The sequence below is a fragment of the Struthio camelus genome, chromosome Z, assembly GCF_040807025.1.
Source record: "Struthio camelus isolate bStrCam1 chromosome Z, bStrCam1.hap1, whole genome shotgun sequence".
In the NCBI taxonomy this organism is placed as follows: domain Eukaryota; kingdom Metazoa; phylum Chordata; class Aves; order Struthioniformes; family Struthionidae; genus Struthio; species Struthio camelus.
The window spans coordinates 18,882,007-18,896,549 of record NC_090982.1 but is presented as its reverse complement, the minus strand read 5'-3'; the positions used below and the strand labels follow the sequence as shown (position 1 = coordinate 18,896,549).

The 14,543-nt window shown below is 37.4% G+C and overlaps 2 protein-coding genes across 6 annotated transcripts in view; one reads left to right on the top strand and one right to left on the bottom strand.

Moving 5' to 3' along the window:
• The window catches only part of GLDC (glycine decarboxylase), a 41,997-nt gene extending 32,678 nt beyond the window's left edge, over positions 1–9,319 (top strand). The window contains exons 18-25 of the mRNA XM_068928206.1: positions 445–594; positions 1,119–1,231; positions 1,914–2,055; positions 3,639–3,750; positions 5,195–5,290; positions 6,649–6,821; positions 7,603–7,683; positions 8,671–9,319. Coding sequence (XP_068784307.1) covers positions 445–594; positions 1,119–1,231; positions 1,914–2,055; positions 3,639–3,750; positions 5,195–5,290; positions 6,649–6,821; positions 7,603–7,683; positions 8,671–8,814 — 1,011 coding nt within the window. The 3' untranslated portion in view covers positions 8,815–9,319. The remainder of the gene's footprint in view (positions 1–444; positions 595–1,118; positions 1,232–1,913; positions 2,056–3,638; positions 3,751–5,194; positions 5,291–6,648; positions 6,822–7,602; positions 7,684–8,670) is intronic.
• Positions 9,320–12,141: 2,822 nt separating this feature from the next.
• Positions 12,142–14,543, bottom strand: part of UHRF2 (ubiquitin like with PHD and ring finger domains 2) — a 95,839-nt gene continuing 93,437 nt past the window's right edge. For 4 of the 5 annotated variants that reach the window (XM_068928806.1, XM_068928809.1, XM_068928810.1 and 1 more), the window contains one exon: positions 12,142–13,243. In XM_068928806.1, coding sequence (XP_068784907.1) covers positions 13,097–13,243 — 147 coding nt within the window. In that variant the 3' untranslated portion in view covers positions 12,142–13,096. Of the gene's footprint in view, positions 13,244–13,908; positions 14,040–14,543 lie in introns of all 5 variants that reach the window. The other variant, XR_011138065.1, reaches the window with a different exon arrangement.

Genomic DNA, 14,543 nt, shown 5'->3' with positions numbered 1-14,543 from the left:
GAAGACTGGCTGCAGGTGAATCTTGGGAATCCAAGAGATTAGCTGGACACATTTCTAAAAATACATGTTTTAGCAGGCTCCTGTGGTAGAACTGGAAGTAGGGGGATGGGCACTTGATCACATTAGCTTTGAAGGCTAAATGTTGAACTTAGCTTTTTTAAAAGCCTCTCAGAAGTGATTATGCCTACATCTTTTTGTATTGTGCCTTCTTCCCCAATTTGAAGTTCTGGCTTGTTAAGAAATCAATCTTTTTTCCATGGATATTGCTAAAAGGAAGAGGTCAGTATCGTTTGCTGTTGGTGACTTACACTGCCTGCTGATAGACTTCCTTCTCACCTGTAAAACACTTGGTAGTCTTAAGTACATGTTTTTTTTTAAAGATCCTCCACTAAGAAGCTTTGTCAGCTTCAGTGACCTCGTCCTCTGTCTTCTCCTCACCTCCAGGTGGATAAACACAAGGAGAACCTGGCAGCCATCATGATCACGTACCCCTCTACCAATGGTGTGTTCGAAGAGGAGATCGGAGATGTGTGCGATCTAATTCACAAACATGGAGGCCAGGTTTACTTAGATGGGGCAAATATGAATGCCCAGGTATGAAAACTATTGGGTAGATTTGTTACGGTTGGGATTGTACTTTCACTGGAATTAAATACAAGTGCTCCGCTCACACCATAGCATAGCTTCACCACAAGACTATACAGTGTCCAGGGGATGGAGGCGAGGTTTCCAAGTATCATAATAAAAATTATGTGGTAAAATAGCTCTTTAATTATCTGAATTTTCCTCTAAATCTGTTACAAGATTTATAAAATCTGTTTTAAAAAGAGTTCACTGAAAATAGTAATGGGAATTTTAAATGGCTCAGTCTGCTTAATCCTTGTCAAAGGTACTCTTTACATACGAATAAGAATTTCTAAAGCAAAAAATACTGTGTTTGCAATCAATTCTTGTTTATGAAACATCACGTTAAAGGAAAACGGAAAGGCATGTAACGTCTCTTACAGCCTAATTTTCTTAAATGCAGTAAAAGGCCTTAAAGCTTTAAAAGGCAATAATATTTAGGGAGTCACTTTGTAAGTAAAGAATTTTTTTGAGACAGAGTATGTCCTTCACAGGTGGGTCTATGTCGTCCTGGGGATTATGGCTCCGATGTCTCTCACTTAAACCTTCACAAAACTTTTTGCATCCCCCATGGAGGAGGAGGACCTGGAATGGGACCAATAGGAGTGTGAGTATATTTTTTTACTAGCTTTTCTAAAATGAAAAAACCCTTAGTGAGTCTAGGTTGGCAATTTACTTAACTGGGAGTTTACAGCTTCCAGTTACATGGGAGCTGTACTGTTGTTTGTAAGTTGTGTGGTGTGGTTTCTTTTTTTTTTTTTTTTTTTTTTTTGCTCCCTTGATCCCTTTTTGCTCCCTTGATTGGGTTCATCCTAAGCTGATCTGTTGAATTGCAAGTTTGTATATACTCCCAAGCCCTGACTTTTGTGCTGGCCCTTTATTATGTATCGTACCTCTGGTACCTCTGGCTCAGAGCCTGTTTTCTGTGTAGGTGCAGAAATGGTTTGTAGGCTTTGAGAACTGGTGCTGTATATAGTCCTGAATGCAGAAGTGGTGCATGAGGACATTAAACAGGAATCTATCCTATAGGGCAATCCTACTCCTTTAAAAATCATTTTGATTTTGATATCTGCATAAATAGATTGATAACTGAGTACCATCCTCCACTGTCACTGGCTGTGCTAATATACTTCCTGTTGAAGAAGATGTAGACTTGAGTCCCTGGTGGCCTCCCTTTGGAAGTAAGGCTACGAGAGGCTACCGGAGCTGTCAGGGAATGATAACACAGAAGCATGTATTTAAGTTCTAAAATCAGTCGATGGGCTTGTTTGTTTGCTTTTTTGTTTTAGGAAGAAACATTTGGCTCCCTACTTGCCTACCCATCCTGTGATTAAAATGCAGATGGATAAGGATGCGTGTCCTTTGGGTACCGTCAGTGCTGCACCTTGGGGTTCCAGTGCTATATTGCCTATTTCCTGGGTGTATATCAAGGTGGGTAGACTTTTCTAAGCAGTGTGAGCTGAGGGTCTGTTTCTGCTTAGTGAGTCTGAAGACCTCTGTCACTGAAATCACATAAACAGGTCTAAGAGTAACTCTTCATATGCTGTTTGCACAGACTGCAGTGCATCTGAACATGGTGACAGATCACTTAGATCCTTTGAAGATCCTTGTTTTGCAGTAGAATAGTAGAACAACCTACTGCCATCACTGAAGCTGTGACTGCTGCACCTACTAGTATAGAAAGGATGGCAATACTATAGCTGTAAATATGCAGCCTGTCTGATTCTTCTGTCTCTTATCCGTAATATTTCTTGAGGCATAGATGCTAAGCCCACAAGACAGAACGCGTGCAGTTAGCCTTGCCTCTCCACTGTCTCTGACTTGCAAGTTTTCATATTTAAGGAGCTGCTTGGTAATTAGTGTTTTTCATCGAATATTTTTGGCTATATGCTGCAGTAGTGCTATTTGACCTGTGTAATATTTAACTTCCCAGAATCTGTTTAGAAAGAGAACAACTTGAATTCCGGGACACTTTATTGAATTTGAGAAACGATCTTAGTTTTGACTTTAGGTGCATAACAACTTGATCATGATCTAAGTAATTTTTTAATGATTTGCAGTCTGCTAAGTCTGTAAATATTTGGTAACATACTTGGAAGTATTCAGCCAAAGGACATGAATGTAGACTCAAATCCTATTTCTGAAGAGGGTATTCTAGGATTCTGCACAGTATTTTAAGCTTTCAATGAGAGAAAGAGTTGCAAGGGTGAACTTTAGGGCAGTGTCTTTCACACTTTCCTTGGAAACATGGAAACATCCACTCCTGTGCAAAGCAGCTCTCACTGGATTTGAAAGGAGCGAGCATCAGCTGGTAAAACTTCTGTGGCTACAGAACATTACAGTTCTGTTACAGAATATTCAAACTGTCGTAAATTTTAAGAGAAGCTATTTCTTCACAGCACAAAGTACCATCTGTTTAGACTTTCCCATCTAAAGGGACTGTCCTGAAGGCTGCTTGCCATTCTTGTCTGCCAACTTAACTTCTAGGTTTAGCATTAGGAAGTTCAAACACAGCTGAATTCCAGCACTTTATACCATGGATTAGCAGAGAAATAGGTATACCTTTGTGTTCATTTGGCTCTCAATTTTGTTAATATACAGTGTCATCTGCAGCACCAGCAAGTAGACTTTGAGTAGCTAGGATAAGTTGAACATATAGTAAAAACAGCTTTTTAGACTGCTGTTCCCCTGGCGATAAAGATGGTGACAGGCAGCATATACAGGTCTTGGGGCTGATGAAATTTGTGAGTTTGGTGGTTTGTTTTTTGTGGTTTTTTTTTTTCTTTTTTTTTAGCAAATACTCTTGTGCAATAAGCAATCTTATAAGCTATGTGTACCCAGACTACCAAAGTAATGCCTGTTGTGTCTTAGTGTAGTAAGAAGAAGTTAAGTATCGCCTTATGACTAGTCAGATGAGGTAAGATGCTGCTTCGTATTATGTTTGCCCATTACTAGAACCTGCTTAGCTTGCTTGGGGTTTTCACATCTATTTGTTGGTGTTATTCCTCTTTCAGACAATGGGAGGAAAGGGTCTTAAACACGCTTCTGAGATTGCTATCCTAAATGCAAACTACATGGCAAAGAGGCTAGAGAAGCATTATAAAATCCTTTTCAGGGGAGTAAAAGGCAAGTATTGAACAGTCTCTGTTTTCCTCTGATAGAGGTGACCTTTTTTCCTAGCTTTTAATGTAACAATTGCATTGTAATATGGTTTCGTATTTAATACTGTGCAATAGCTGAGTCTCAATGTTTTCCTGATGCAGCTCATATGGAGAGAGAGAACCTGCCACACTAGTTGTGTGGAGGTATCACAAGGGAACTGAGAGACGTGGAAGTAGAAGGAAAAAAAATGCTAATTTGTAATCAGATGAAATAATGATATAGGATAGAATGAACTTCTGCATCAGATTGTTCTCCTTAAAGTCTATTAGCAGATTAATGAAAGAGTGGAAAAAGGAGAAGCTGCAATGTTGGAACCTCCAAATATCCCACAGCTAAAGGCACAATAAAAAATGTGAAACAATTTCTGGACCTGTACTTTTCCTTGAACACTTTTTCTCTGAAAGATGAAAAATTTCTCTCCTTGTTCCCACTCTTATTTTCCATTGTTAAAGGGATTCCCCTGCCTCCTCCCAAAGGAAAATACTTCAGCTGTATTCTGGTTCCTCAAGTCTGTGCAACCCTTTCTTGGATGTGTTCCAGCTGTGGTCCTTCTGTCTTACTCAGTATTTTTGTCCTACTTTAAGAGATGAAAGAATTATGTCTTAGTAATAGGCTATTGTAACTATCACAGAATACTATTTGACTTTTGCTGAAGTTGAATGGCACCAAAAAATTCTAAATCCAATGTGCATGCTATTCAAAGTGTGCATACCTTAAATTTAAGGGACTACATGTTAGCTAAATCTGCAGACTGTATTTTAAAAGAATATACTATCTCCTCACAGAAGTAAAAGAAGTTGCAAATTTTGCAAGGTTCAGTAATGAAATAAAACCAGGTTCTCACTCACTCACTTCTGGTTGATGGATGTAAGTTCAGATGAATCTGTCTCTAGCCTCTGAGTAATAACAGACTTGGGCTCCTCTCCTGCATAATATGAAACTGATTATCTTCTACACTGCTAGTTTGGAGAGCTTGAGAGAAAGCCTGGGACCCAAACGGTGATGGACAACTAATACTAACTATTCCTAATATATTATTATATATATAATTATATACTAATTATTTAATTAGTATATAATTATTATTATTATATACTAATTAAAACTAATTATTTCTCAGTGTATTTGTAAATAGTATAGTCTACTTTGAGCATCTCTTTCCCAGTTCTGAGCTTGGAAAATGAGGCCTTTTCTTAGCATACTGGGACTCAGAAAGGACCAATCTTCAAATACTGAGTTTTATCTCTTACCTGTTAGTTTCTCAAGCTTAAGTGTTTCCCTAAGTATATATTTCTTACTTGTCTTTCTTCCATGTTCTCCACCAAACCCTTGAGAATAGATTGTTTGGTAGACTACAGCGTTCTCCCAGCAAATAAGCATGGTACACTTTTTTTGTTGTTGTTTTCAGGTTATGTAGCTCATGAATTCATTCTGGATACAAGACCTTTCAAAAAAACAGCCAATATTGAAGCTGTAGATCTTGCTAAGAGACTTCAGGATTATGGTGAGACAAAGGATATATTTTTTTTCTTTTTTAAAGTAGTAGGGTAAGTGAGAATTGCCTAAACCTCTTTTAAAAGATTCCAAAAACATTCCAGTCCTGTGCTTCTGCATGGTGAATCTTGCCATGATAGTCTCAGGAGTCCCCATCCCTGGAGATATTCAAAAGCCATCTGGACAGTCCTGGGCAAGCTGTTCCCAGGGAGACCCTGCTTGAGCAAGGAGTTGGACTAGATCTGCAGAGGTCCCTTCCAACCTCAACCATTCTGTGATTCTGTGTCCTCATGTTTAGTAAGGGCTTAGAGAGCTATTTGCATCAGCTGAGTGATAGTAACTACCTCTCAATTTCTATCAACTGGCCCCTCAAAGCTGTGACGACATGATGCATAGCAGTATAAGCAAATGGGTTGGAACCAAGATTCCAGCATCAGCCATGCGTAGAAAATTAACGCATAAAAACTTTTGAACTATGACAATAGCATTTGAGCACCTGCTTCATCATACAATCTAGGAAGAAGTGCTCCCCCTTGACTGGGCACTCCAGAGATGTCCTCTGTTACCTGTTTGTACTTGCTTTAAGGCATCTAATTGATCCTGGCAACCAGAAAAGATGATCCACTGAACAGCTTGATTCTAGCTGAGTGTACAACTATGCCTCTAACTTATTATGAGTAAAAGCTATTTTGCTGGGTAGTAAAACACTATCTAGTGTTATAATCCACAAGTCCTGAAAGCAAAAAAAAAAAAAAAAAAAAATCTTCCCTGTTCTTTGTAGAGGGCTGCTACAGTCTTGAATAGAATGGATCACTTTAAACAAACTTTTCCATACAAATGAAGGTGAGTTATCTGGAAAAGTTTGTTTCATCTCCTGCAACCAGACTAAAAGCGTCACAAGGCTATAATTTGCAGTAGTGCAGAAAAGGCATCGCGAGAGACCACCTCTTCTTTTTACCTAGTTTCTCAGTTGCACAGATCTACACTTTGCCATTCAGCCTGTCATAAGAAGGTAAAGTTACAACACTTTTATTGAAGTGAGCAGAAGGGGTCAGAAACCACCCTTGGGTAGAAGTATTTTGGGCAGAAAATTATCAAAGCTAAAAGTGCAGGTTTTAAGAGCATATCATGAAATCAATGTGTAACTCTGAACTCTGTCCTCAGTAGCACAAGAGGCTAATATTTGAGGGTTAAAAAAATAACATGCTTGAACAGTCTCTTACCTCTGTAACTACACTGCCACCCTGTAGGTTCAGTCTTGTACAAAGAGTCCTGTTACAGAAAGGACTAAATTTGTGAATCGATGCTAGCTAATGCTTGTATAAAGTCATAACCTGTTGTCAGTGACGGAATTTCTTTTTTAATCAGGTTTTCATGCTCCAACCATGTCCTGGCCAGTGGCAGGAACACTTATGATTGAACCAACAGAATCTGAAGACAAGGCAGAGCTGGATAGATTTTGTGATGCAATGATCAGTATTCGGCAGGAAATTGCTGAAATAGAGGAGGGCAGGATGGACCCTCAAGTTAACCCACTGAAGGTAAGATAACATGTAGATCAAGTTACCAACGTAACAGCCTTTGAGATCACTTCCTGGTCTTCCAATACTGTGTGCAACAGTGAAACTAAACACTGACCAATGTGCAAAAGTTGGAGAGAACATCACCAGGTTGAATGTCACAAGTATGAATGGTAGTTACCTACCTTAACTTAGTATCCTTCCTAATTTCTTCCTGAAATTTTACTTTTCTAAAAACGCTTTCAAAACTTGAATTTTGATTTTCCCCTCCCTCCCCCCCACCAAGTCAAAAGTCTAGCCTTTGCTAAAAGACTGGAGAAAGTTAAGGCAGCATATGATCTGTGTATCTGTTTCAGGGTCTTCTCAAAGTAATGAAGAGATGCTTATTTATCTAAGTTAAGGAGTGAGGTAGAATGACCTTAAAACTGACTGTAAAATAAAAATGAAAAGAATTATTTTAGCAATTGTAGCACAAAAAAGCTGTTAGCTCAACTTTCACAGTAATTGTTCTAATGCTACACTGCATTGTTAAATACCACAGGGATTTTTAGTAAAAAAAAATGGAAGCATATTCAAATGTCAGTTAATTAATAGTATCTTTTAGGCAAAAAATCTAAATTCTGACTTGCTTCCTGTTTTAGATATCTTTTTTTTTTCCCCCAGATACACTATGTTCTCAAGAGAACTCTAGGCATTAATCTCAACTATTTCTATGTAGCAATGTGGATTTGAAGGAGGGTTCACACTAACATAATCAGTTGAATTCAGTAATTTCACATGTCTTAACATCTTCCTGCTGTAGATGTCACCACATACTCTGAACTGTATTGCTTCTTCAAAATGGGATCGTCCTTATTCCAGAGAAGTAGCAGCCTTCCCCCTGGTGAGTAAACGATGGAAACCTAATGACTTGGTAATATGTAAATTTGCCATCTGCTCTGTGGTCTTCCTTCTGATCTGTTGTAGAAGAACTAATCTTGATAGGAGTAACAGCTTTAGAGCCTTTTTAATGTTGTTGAATTTTAAGTGTATGAGCTCTACAGCAGTCCTATTAGTTTTGTTTTTCAAGTCAAGGAAAAAGATTAAAAAAACCAAAACTCTAAACATGGAGTGCAAATTCTGATTTCCAAATCTCAGCATTTCAATACTGGATATTCTTGTTGGAAAGCAAGTTGGAATTCCAGTCAGTTCAGAGCCTCCCAAAACCACCCCACATCATGTTCAAAGCTCTGCTCCAAAGAACTTAAATGAAGGTTTGACAAGATGCAAGGGCCACACAGGGCAAACACAAATGTGAGCCAACTACAAATAAAGGCCAGATTGGAAGTGGACATGTCAGACATCTTGAGAAAACTACCTAAAATTGCTTCCAGAATCTTAACAGATGATTTAGAACTTAACTATATGTGTAACTTTTCTCCTTTGAAACCAAATTGTGTCTACTTGATTAGTATTTACTGCTTCAAAGAGGAAGAATCTAATTGCACTGTGAACTTTGCTGCTCAATACAAATTACCTGAAAGAAGGGAGAAAAGCAAGGTGGCACAGATCTTGGCATCTCCTCTGCTTTTCCTTGTTTCCTATCTGTTAGCCAGTTAATCATAGGACACAGTTTGTTTGTGTTTTAAATCCCATGATAACTGCTTCTTTGCAAGTCTTTTTTGGACAACCTGGTTACATTCTTTGAGAATCTAAATACTGTTTTGACTGCCAGCTCCATTCCACGAATACTTGTTAACAATTTCAGGAACTGCAAATAGATTTGGGGTATGACTTCACTTTAAAAATGCACTTCTCCAGGCATTACACCTACATAAATTTCCTTGATATGACAGATAAAATAACTAGTCAATTCTTTTTCTGTATTTAGCCTTTTGTGAAGCCTGAAAGCAAGTTTTGGCCCACAGTTGCTCGCATTGATGACATATATGGAGATCAACATCTGGTTTGTACCTGCCCACCAATGGAAGCCTACGAATCTCCCTTTTCTGAACAGAAGAGAGCATCTTCGTAACACCGCCTCCAGCTGCCTGATTTTCTGAATCCATCTGGATGGCTTTTTTCTCCCAGACCTGATAGGGGATTTATATACTGTGTATATTTTGTGTAATCTCCACATTTTTTAATTGAATCACTGCTCAGTTAAAATGTAAATACAATCGGTGTATTAGGTGTAAGTAAGTGAAGTGTGTTAGTTCCACAGCAGTTGATGTTAAAGTTGCCTTGACTCAGGCTAAATTTTAACAATTTGTGCTAAAGTTTTAACAAATTACTATAGCATTTTCAAAGCAGTATGGAAAATATGTTGCAAAACAAAAAAGTAAAATAGATGCCGATACTTAAGGCAATAGCAATAAACGTTAACTGCAGGAGTAATTGTTTATATTTTGTAAAAACAGATGAGGTAGATGATTGTTTTATTTACGTCACTGATTACCACCAGCCTTGCTAGTGTTAATATTTCTTACCTGTTTTTTATCTACCAATGTTAGTATTGCAATAAAATTGGTCAGTTTTAAGTGTTGTCATATTTTGGATCTTAACTTTTGATGTAGATTTATCTAACAGAGCAGTATGAAAATAAGGCCTGTTTTAAGTTCTGATTTGTCAGAACTGCCACAGTAATCACAGATATTATACAAATTAAAATACTGTCAGAGATTAATATTAACAATAGATCTGTTTCTCATGAGCTAGCTAAAATGATCAATCTTACCTTCTTCGATATCATATCAATTTTTCCTTGTACTTCCTCTAAAGGTTATCAAACAGCTTTTCTGAAATATTCTGAGTTTGGGTTAACTTGTCTAAGTATGCACCTTCTATATCTCAAACCCCTTATCAAATTTGAACAGTGGCTTTAGTTTAGGCACTGCACTCGCCTTGCCTTGCCTTGCCTTGCCACGTAAGTCTATGGCTTGTATAAAAACTATTATTTCAAACTCTCACTCTAGCCCTTCACGAAAACAGAGCACCCGGAGACCAGATCCTGCTCCTGCACATAATGCCAAATTCACTTGAAAAGTATCCCAAATGTAAACCTTAAATAGGAGTATTTTATAATTTGTTCTCATCATTTAGCCTTAAAAGTGAAACTTACCTAAAATTAATCCTACCAGTTTCACAGACAGTACACGTGAAAGTAAACTAGTGTATTTGGAAGGAACCTGAGAGCTGTTTTGTGCAGATACAACTGAGTTTGCAAGTGACAGACTAGTTCAACCACATGAAGCAGAATTTTGGTCATCAGGACGGTATTGTGGAACCATTCAGAGTGGGGAAAGGCTGTACATTTCTGTGCTCACTGAACAGTAACTAACTGCTAGAGCTCTTTTTTTTTAAGGTGTATTATTTTAAGGCACATAAATGCTTGGAGGCTTTCTCTGAAGTGGCTAGTGTTTATAGCACTGTTTTAAGTAAGTAAGTATGCTACTTTTGTGTCCTGTATAGTGAAGGTTTTGCAGCTGCCCTTCTTTAGCTACTTCATAACTTCCATGAGGGATTCAACAGACAGCCTGCAGATAACAGGAAACAGGAAGGGATTTCATTAAAGGAAGCTTGGGCCAGAAACCAATTTTGATTATAAAAAGCTGCATCTGGGTCTTAAGATGTCTAAATATATAGGTAAGAATAGTAGTAGATTCTACATTAAGCAAGTCTACTGAAAAAGGCATTTTTAATAGCTAATGATATAGCACTAAAGGGGTATAAACTTGTGATACACCACTGCAAACTGTACTTGTAAAAAAAGTCACTCCAGTGTTTGTTATATGTCAGTTTTGCATAGCCTGATTGTGTCTGCCACTGAAGAGATGTAAAAAAAATTAATTTTTAGTTCTGAATGAAGAATTCCCCATGACTTGACTTTAAACTGACAACTTGACAACTAGTGGTAGATTAACAGTAAGCGCAAAGAGATCATCCTGCATTAATATGAACCAGAAACAACCACACTTCCTAATCAACAAGATTCACTAACTCTTCTGAAAAAGAAAAATAAGTAAGTGCTTAGACCAGTTTATTGTTAAAAATAATCTGAACTATTCACCTTCTCTACTCACCTTAAAAATAAACAAACACAGAAATGTTCAGAAAAAAATATTGGACGTGGTTACCAACCTAAATTTAAAGTGGGGGCGGGGGGGGGGGTAAGGAAACATGCGTTTAAAAATTGCTGCCTTCTATGAGAGTTTTGAGCGAGTAATGATGCATTGCTATTTACCTCATCAGTTAATTGGTAAAAGCCATCAAATGGAAAAAAGCATCAGAAGGTATGAAATACGTCACAGCATTAATCTATCAAATAAAAAGTTGCAGATCTTATGGGCTTATTGCATGAATGAATGTTACAGAGATAAAACTGCATCTATTTACACCATGAAGTATTGAGCTACCGTTTTGTAAAAAAATAACAGAATTTCAGCAGGATTTAAGAATCTATCCACAGCTCTTTGAAACTGTATGCTTAACCATGACAGGCAATTATTCCAAAACTATTCAACAACGCCTGGTTTTTGAGCTATGACCACAGAGCTACTACCAACATTAAGGTATTCTGCATGCTGCCTAAATCCTAACTCGAATCTGGGGTGGGGGTGGGGGGGGGTCAGAATTTACTTATTTTGAATAAAAAGTCATTAAGCCATTAAAAAAAAATGCCAACTTCAGGTCATGAAGAAGAGCAATTACAGCTACATGTGAATGGTCAGGTCATTTCAAACCTTTCCAGCAAAACCATTGCAAGCAATGTCAGAGGATGATGTATATACTTCTCCAATGTGAATGAACATGTCACGAAGTCCTCAGGGAAGGGCTTTTACCTAAAGCTATGAAGTTAATAGTAGTACTTTACTGATGTCATAATGTAGCCTCAAATTGAAAGGTATTTCAAAAATGGAATTCCATATTCAAAGATCTGAAATGCAAATTCACATTTGATATTCCACAAATAGTTATTTCATATTTCAAAGATCTGAAATACAAACCCCACTGCTCCACTGACCACAGGTCCTGGGACTCCTGCTCCGGTTTATGGAGGGAGCACTACGACCGCTACACCAGAACCACTGCTACAGAAAATAAATATACCCAGTGTGTTAAGTCCATGAATATATGTTAGATTATAGTGTCTTAATTTCTAGGGAGACGACAAAAGCCTTCCCTTTGAGTCAACATTGTTTTCTTGATGGATGAGTTAAGGAATATAAAAAGCCTCATGTTTGAAACAAGCCCATCTACAAGAAAATATTTAGTAATCTGAAAAAAAGAAGTATCTCCTTTTTTAGACGTCACAAATGAAGTAAGTTTGGCTAACAGGGAAAAAAAAAACAAAATTAGCAACTTTTCTGAATCATAAAATATTTAATAAGGTATATTTGGGGGGAAATATATTGTATATAAAATTTCAGATCACAATATGAAGCTATTTGAACCCTCTCCAAGCTAGCACTGCCTTCAATGCTGTGTAGATGTATTGCCACTGATACAAGACCTACTAAAAGCATACAGTTTAACTAATACAGAAGTGGCTTTTTTCATATGAAATATTTTTTACACAACTAGAGTGTCTTGAATACCCTCTTTAAGTGCAAAAAACACAGATCACTTTACACTAATGCAGCAACAATGCATTCATATTGTTCTCATTAGTCATTAGTAGTCAACTTACTTGCATAAGATACAAGAAAAAGCACAATGAAGCTCACAAAAATAGACTAAAAATCAGCCTGTTCTTGCAAAAAAATACAGCATAATGGAAGAAAAAGACAAAAAAAGGATTATGCACACCACAGAATTTGCTGTTCTTTAATCCAGCTGGCTTAAGTGCTGTTTCTGTTTTTTGCTGTTTTTTGTGGGTTTTTGTTTTGTTTTGTTTTGTTTTTTGTAAATCAAACCACATGGACCAGGCACAACTAATATTCAGGAGGCAGTGTGTAGCTAAAACTTCACTGAACTTTTTATCATCCCCACAATTTATTTTCCTCTGTCCTGAGGTAGTTACGAAAACAAATCATAAAGTAAGCATCAGCTAGGCCAGTTAGAGCTGAGGCTTTTTTTTTTTTTCTTTAAAAACTATTTGTCAACTGGCCAAAACTACCTGTGATGTTAAAAGACAGCTGAGAATTAAAGTTCTCACTACACAAAAAAGATGGCTATGAGGGGAAGAGGGTTAGCTGCTTCAAAATGTGACAATACATTGAGTCCCATCAAGCTGGCTGGTCCACTGTTGAATTTCCCGTGTTTGTTCTGTACTGTCTATAAAGTCACTGGGAGAAGTTTGGAAGGATCCGAGCACATCATCGTCCTTTACTGTAACCAGGGAAGAACTGGTCCAGTAGCGTCTGCAGTATCTTATTGGGAACCATGGTGTAGCCCTTTCCCAGGTCATAGCGGCAGGCAGGGCAGGTGAAGACTTCAGCTCTGAAGGAGCGCTGTAAACAACTCTAGGACATACAAAGATAAAGAAGGAAATTGTTAGAACTTTGCTTTACAACCAGCAAAAACTAAGGAATTACTATAAACCAAAGATGCAAATTCCTGTACTTCCAGAAAAAGGAAGTCCTTATCAAGTCCTTGGGTGCATATATCTGCCTATAGGGTAAAAATGGCCTAGCAAAATAACTCTGTTCTTGGCCAGAATGTGAAACATTGCATTTGAGAAGAATTAAGAAAGGATCACTAATGAAATTTCCCCTTCATTTCCATTAATGTCTCTGTGTGAATCAGAACTATACCTGCAGTTTGTTTCTAGCATCCCTATTAGATTGCAGCATTATTCCAGACCTTCATTTCAAGCTGTAGCTGAACATACAAGTATAGCTCTTATCTAAAAATCAGCATCTACCTCATCTGTTAAGATTCAGTTAAGCCAATTAAAGACTCGTAGAATATTAAAATACGTTACATTTGATACAATTCATAACATAGTAGTATCAACATTGCCCTCCTTTCTTTGTTAGCACAGGCTGCAGCAGATAGCTGAAGCATGCAAGTTTAATATGAGAAATTATTCAGGGCAGATCTGCGCCCAAACAGCAATAGTGTTTGACTATCAAACTATTCCTTAAAGTTTTAACTAGATATTATTGTCTATCTGCAAATTACTTACTGACAGCTTCAAATTCTGTGCTTTCTGAGTTTGTTGCCATTCAGCTTTCTCTTCTCCATGGTTTTTCAATTTTCATCACTCTAAATATTAACCCCTTCATAAAATTTTGCCTCTCTGTAACAGCAATGTCTCTGAAGGAGAAAAAATCATCCTGTATGCATGCATCAGATCTCTGCTTGTGATTGTCAGGGGCTATCCATAACAACAAAGTCAGTTATAGCGCATTAATATATAGCTTCTTAAACAATGAATTTCTATCATCAGATACTGCACCAGGAAGACAATTAGTTTGAGTCCCTTTAGACTCTTAGACAGAAACATTAGATACAATAGGCATAGTTTAAACATGCACCTTTCAGTGTACAACTCTATGCACTTTTGCTATAAAAATTAACTCTACTACAAATCGGATTCAGACACATTATGTCATATCCAACTGGTCAAGATTTTAAGATTGGCAAATTTTAAATTAACATCTCTATTTATCATAACATCTTCACCCCTCCTACCAAATACAAATTATGCTCAGAATAAGAAGGAAAAATAACTTATTCCTTATAAGCCCAAATACCTTTTTGTATTTACCCTGTAACCTTTCAATGACTCTTATTAAAAGTGCAGTCCATGTTTTTTAC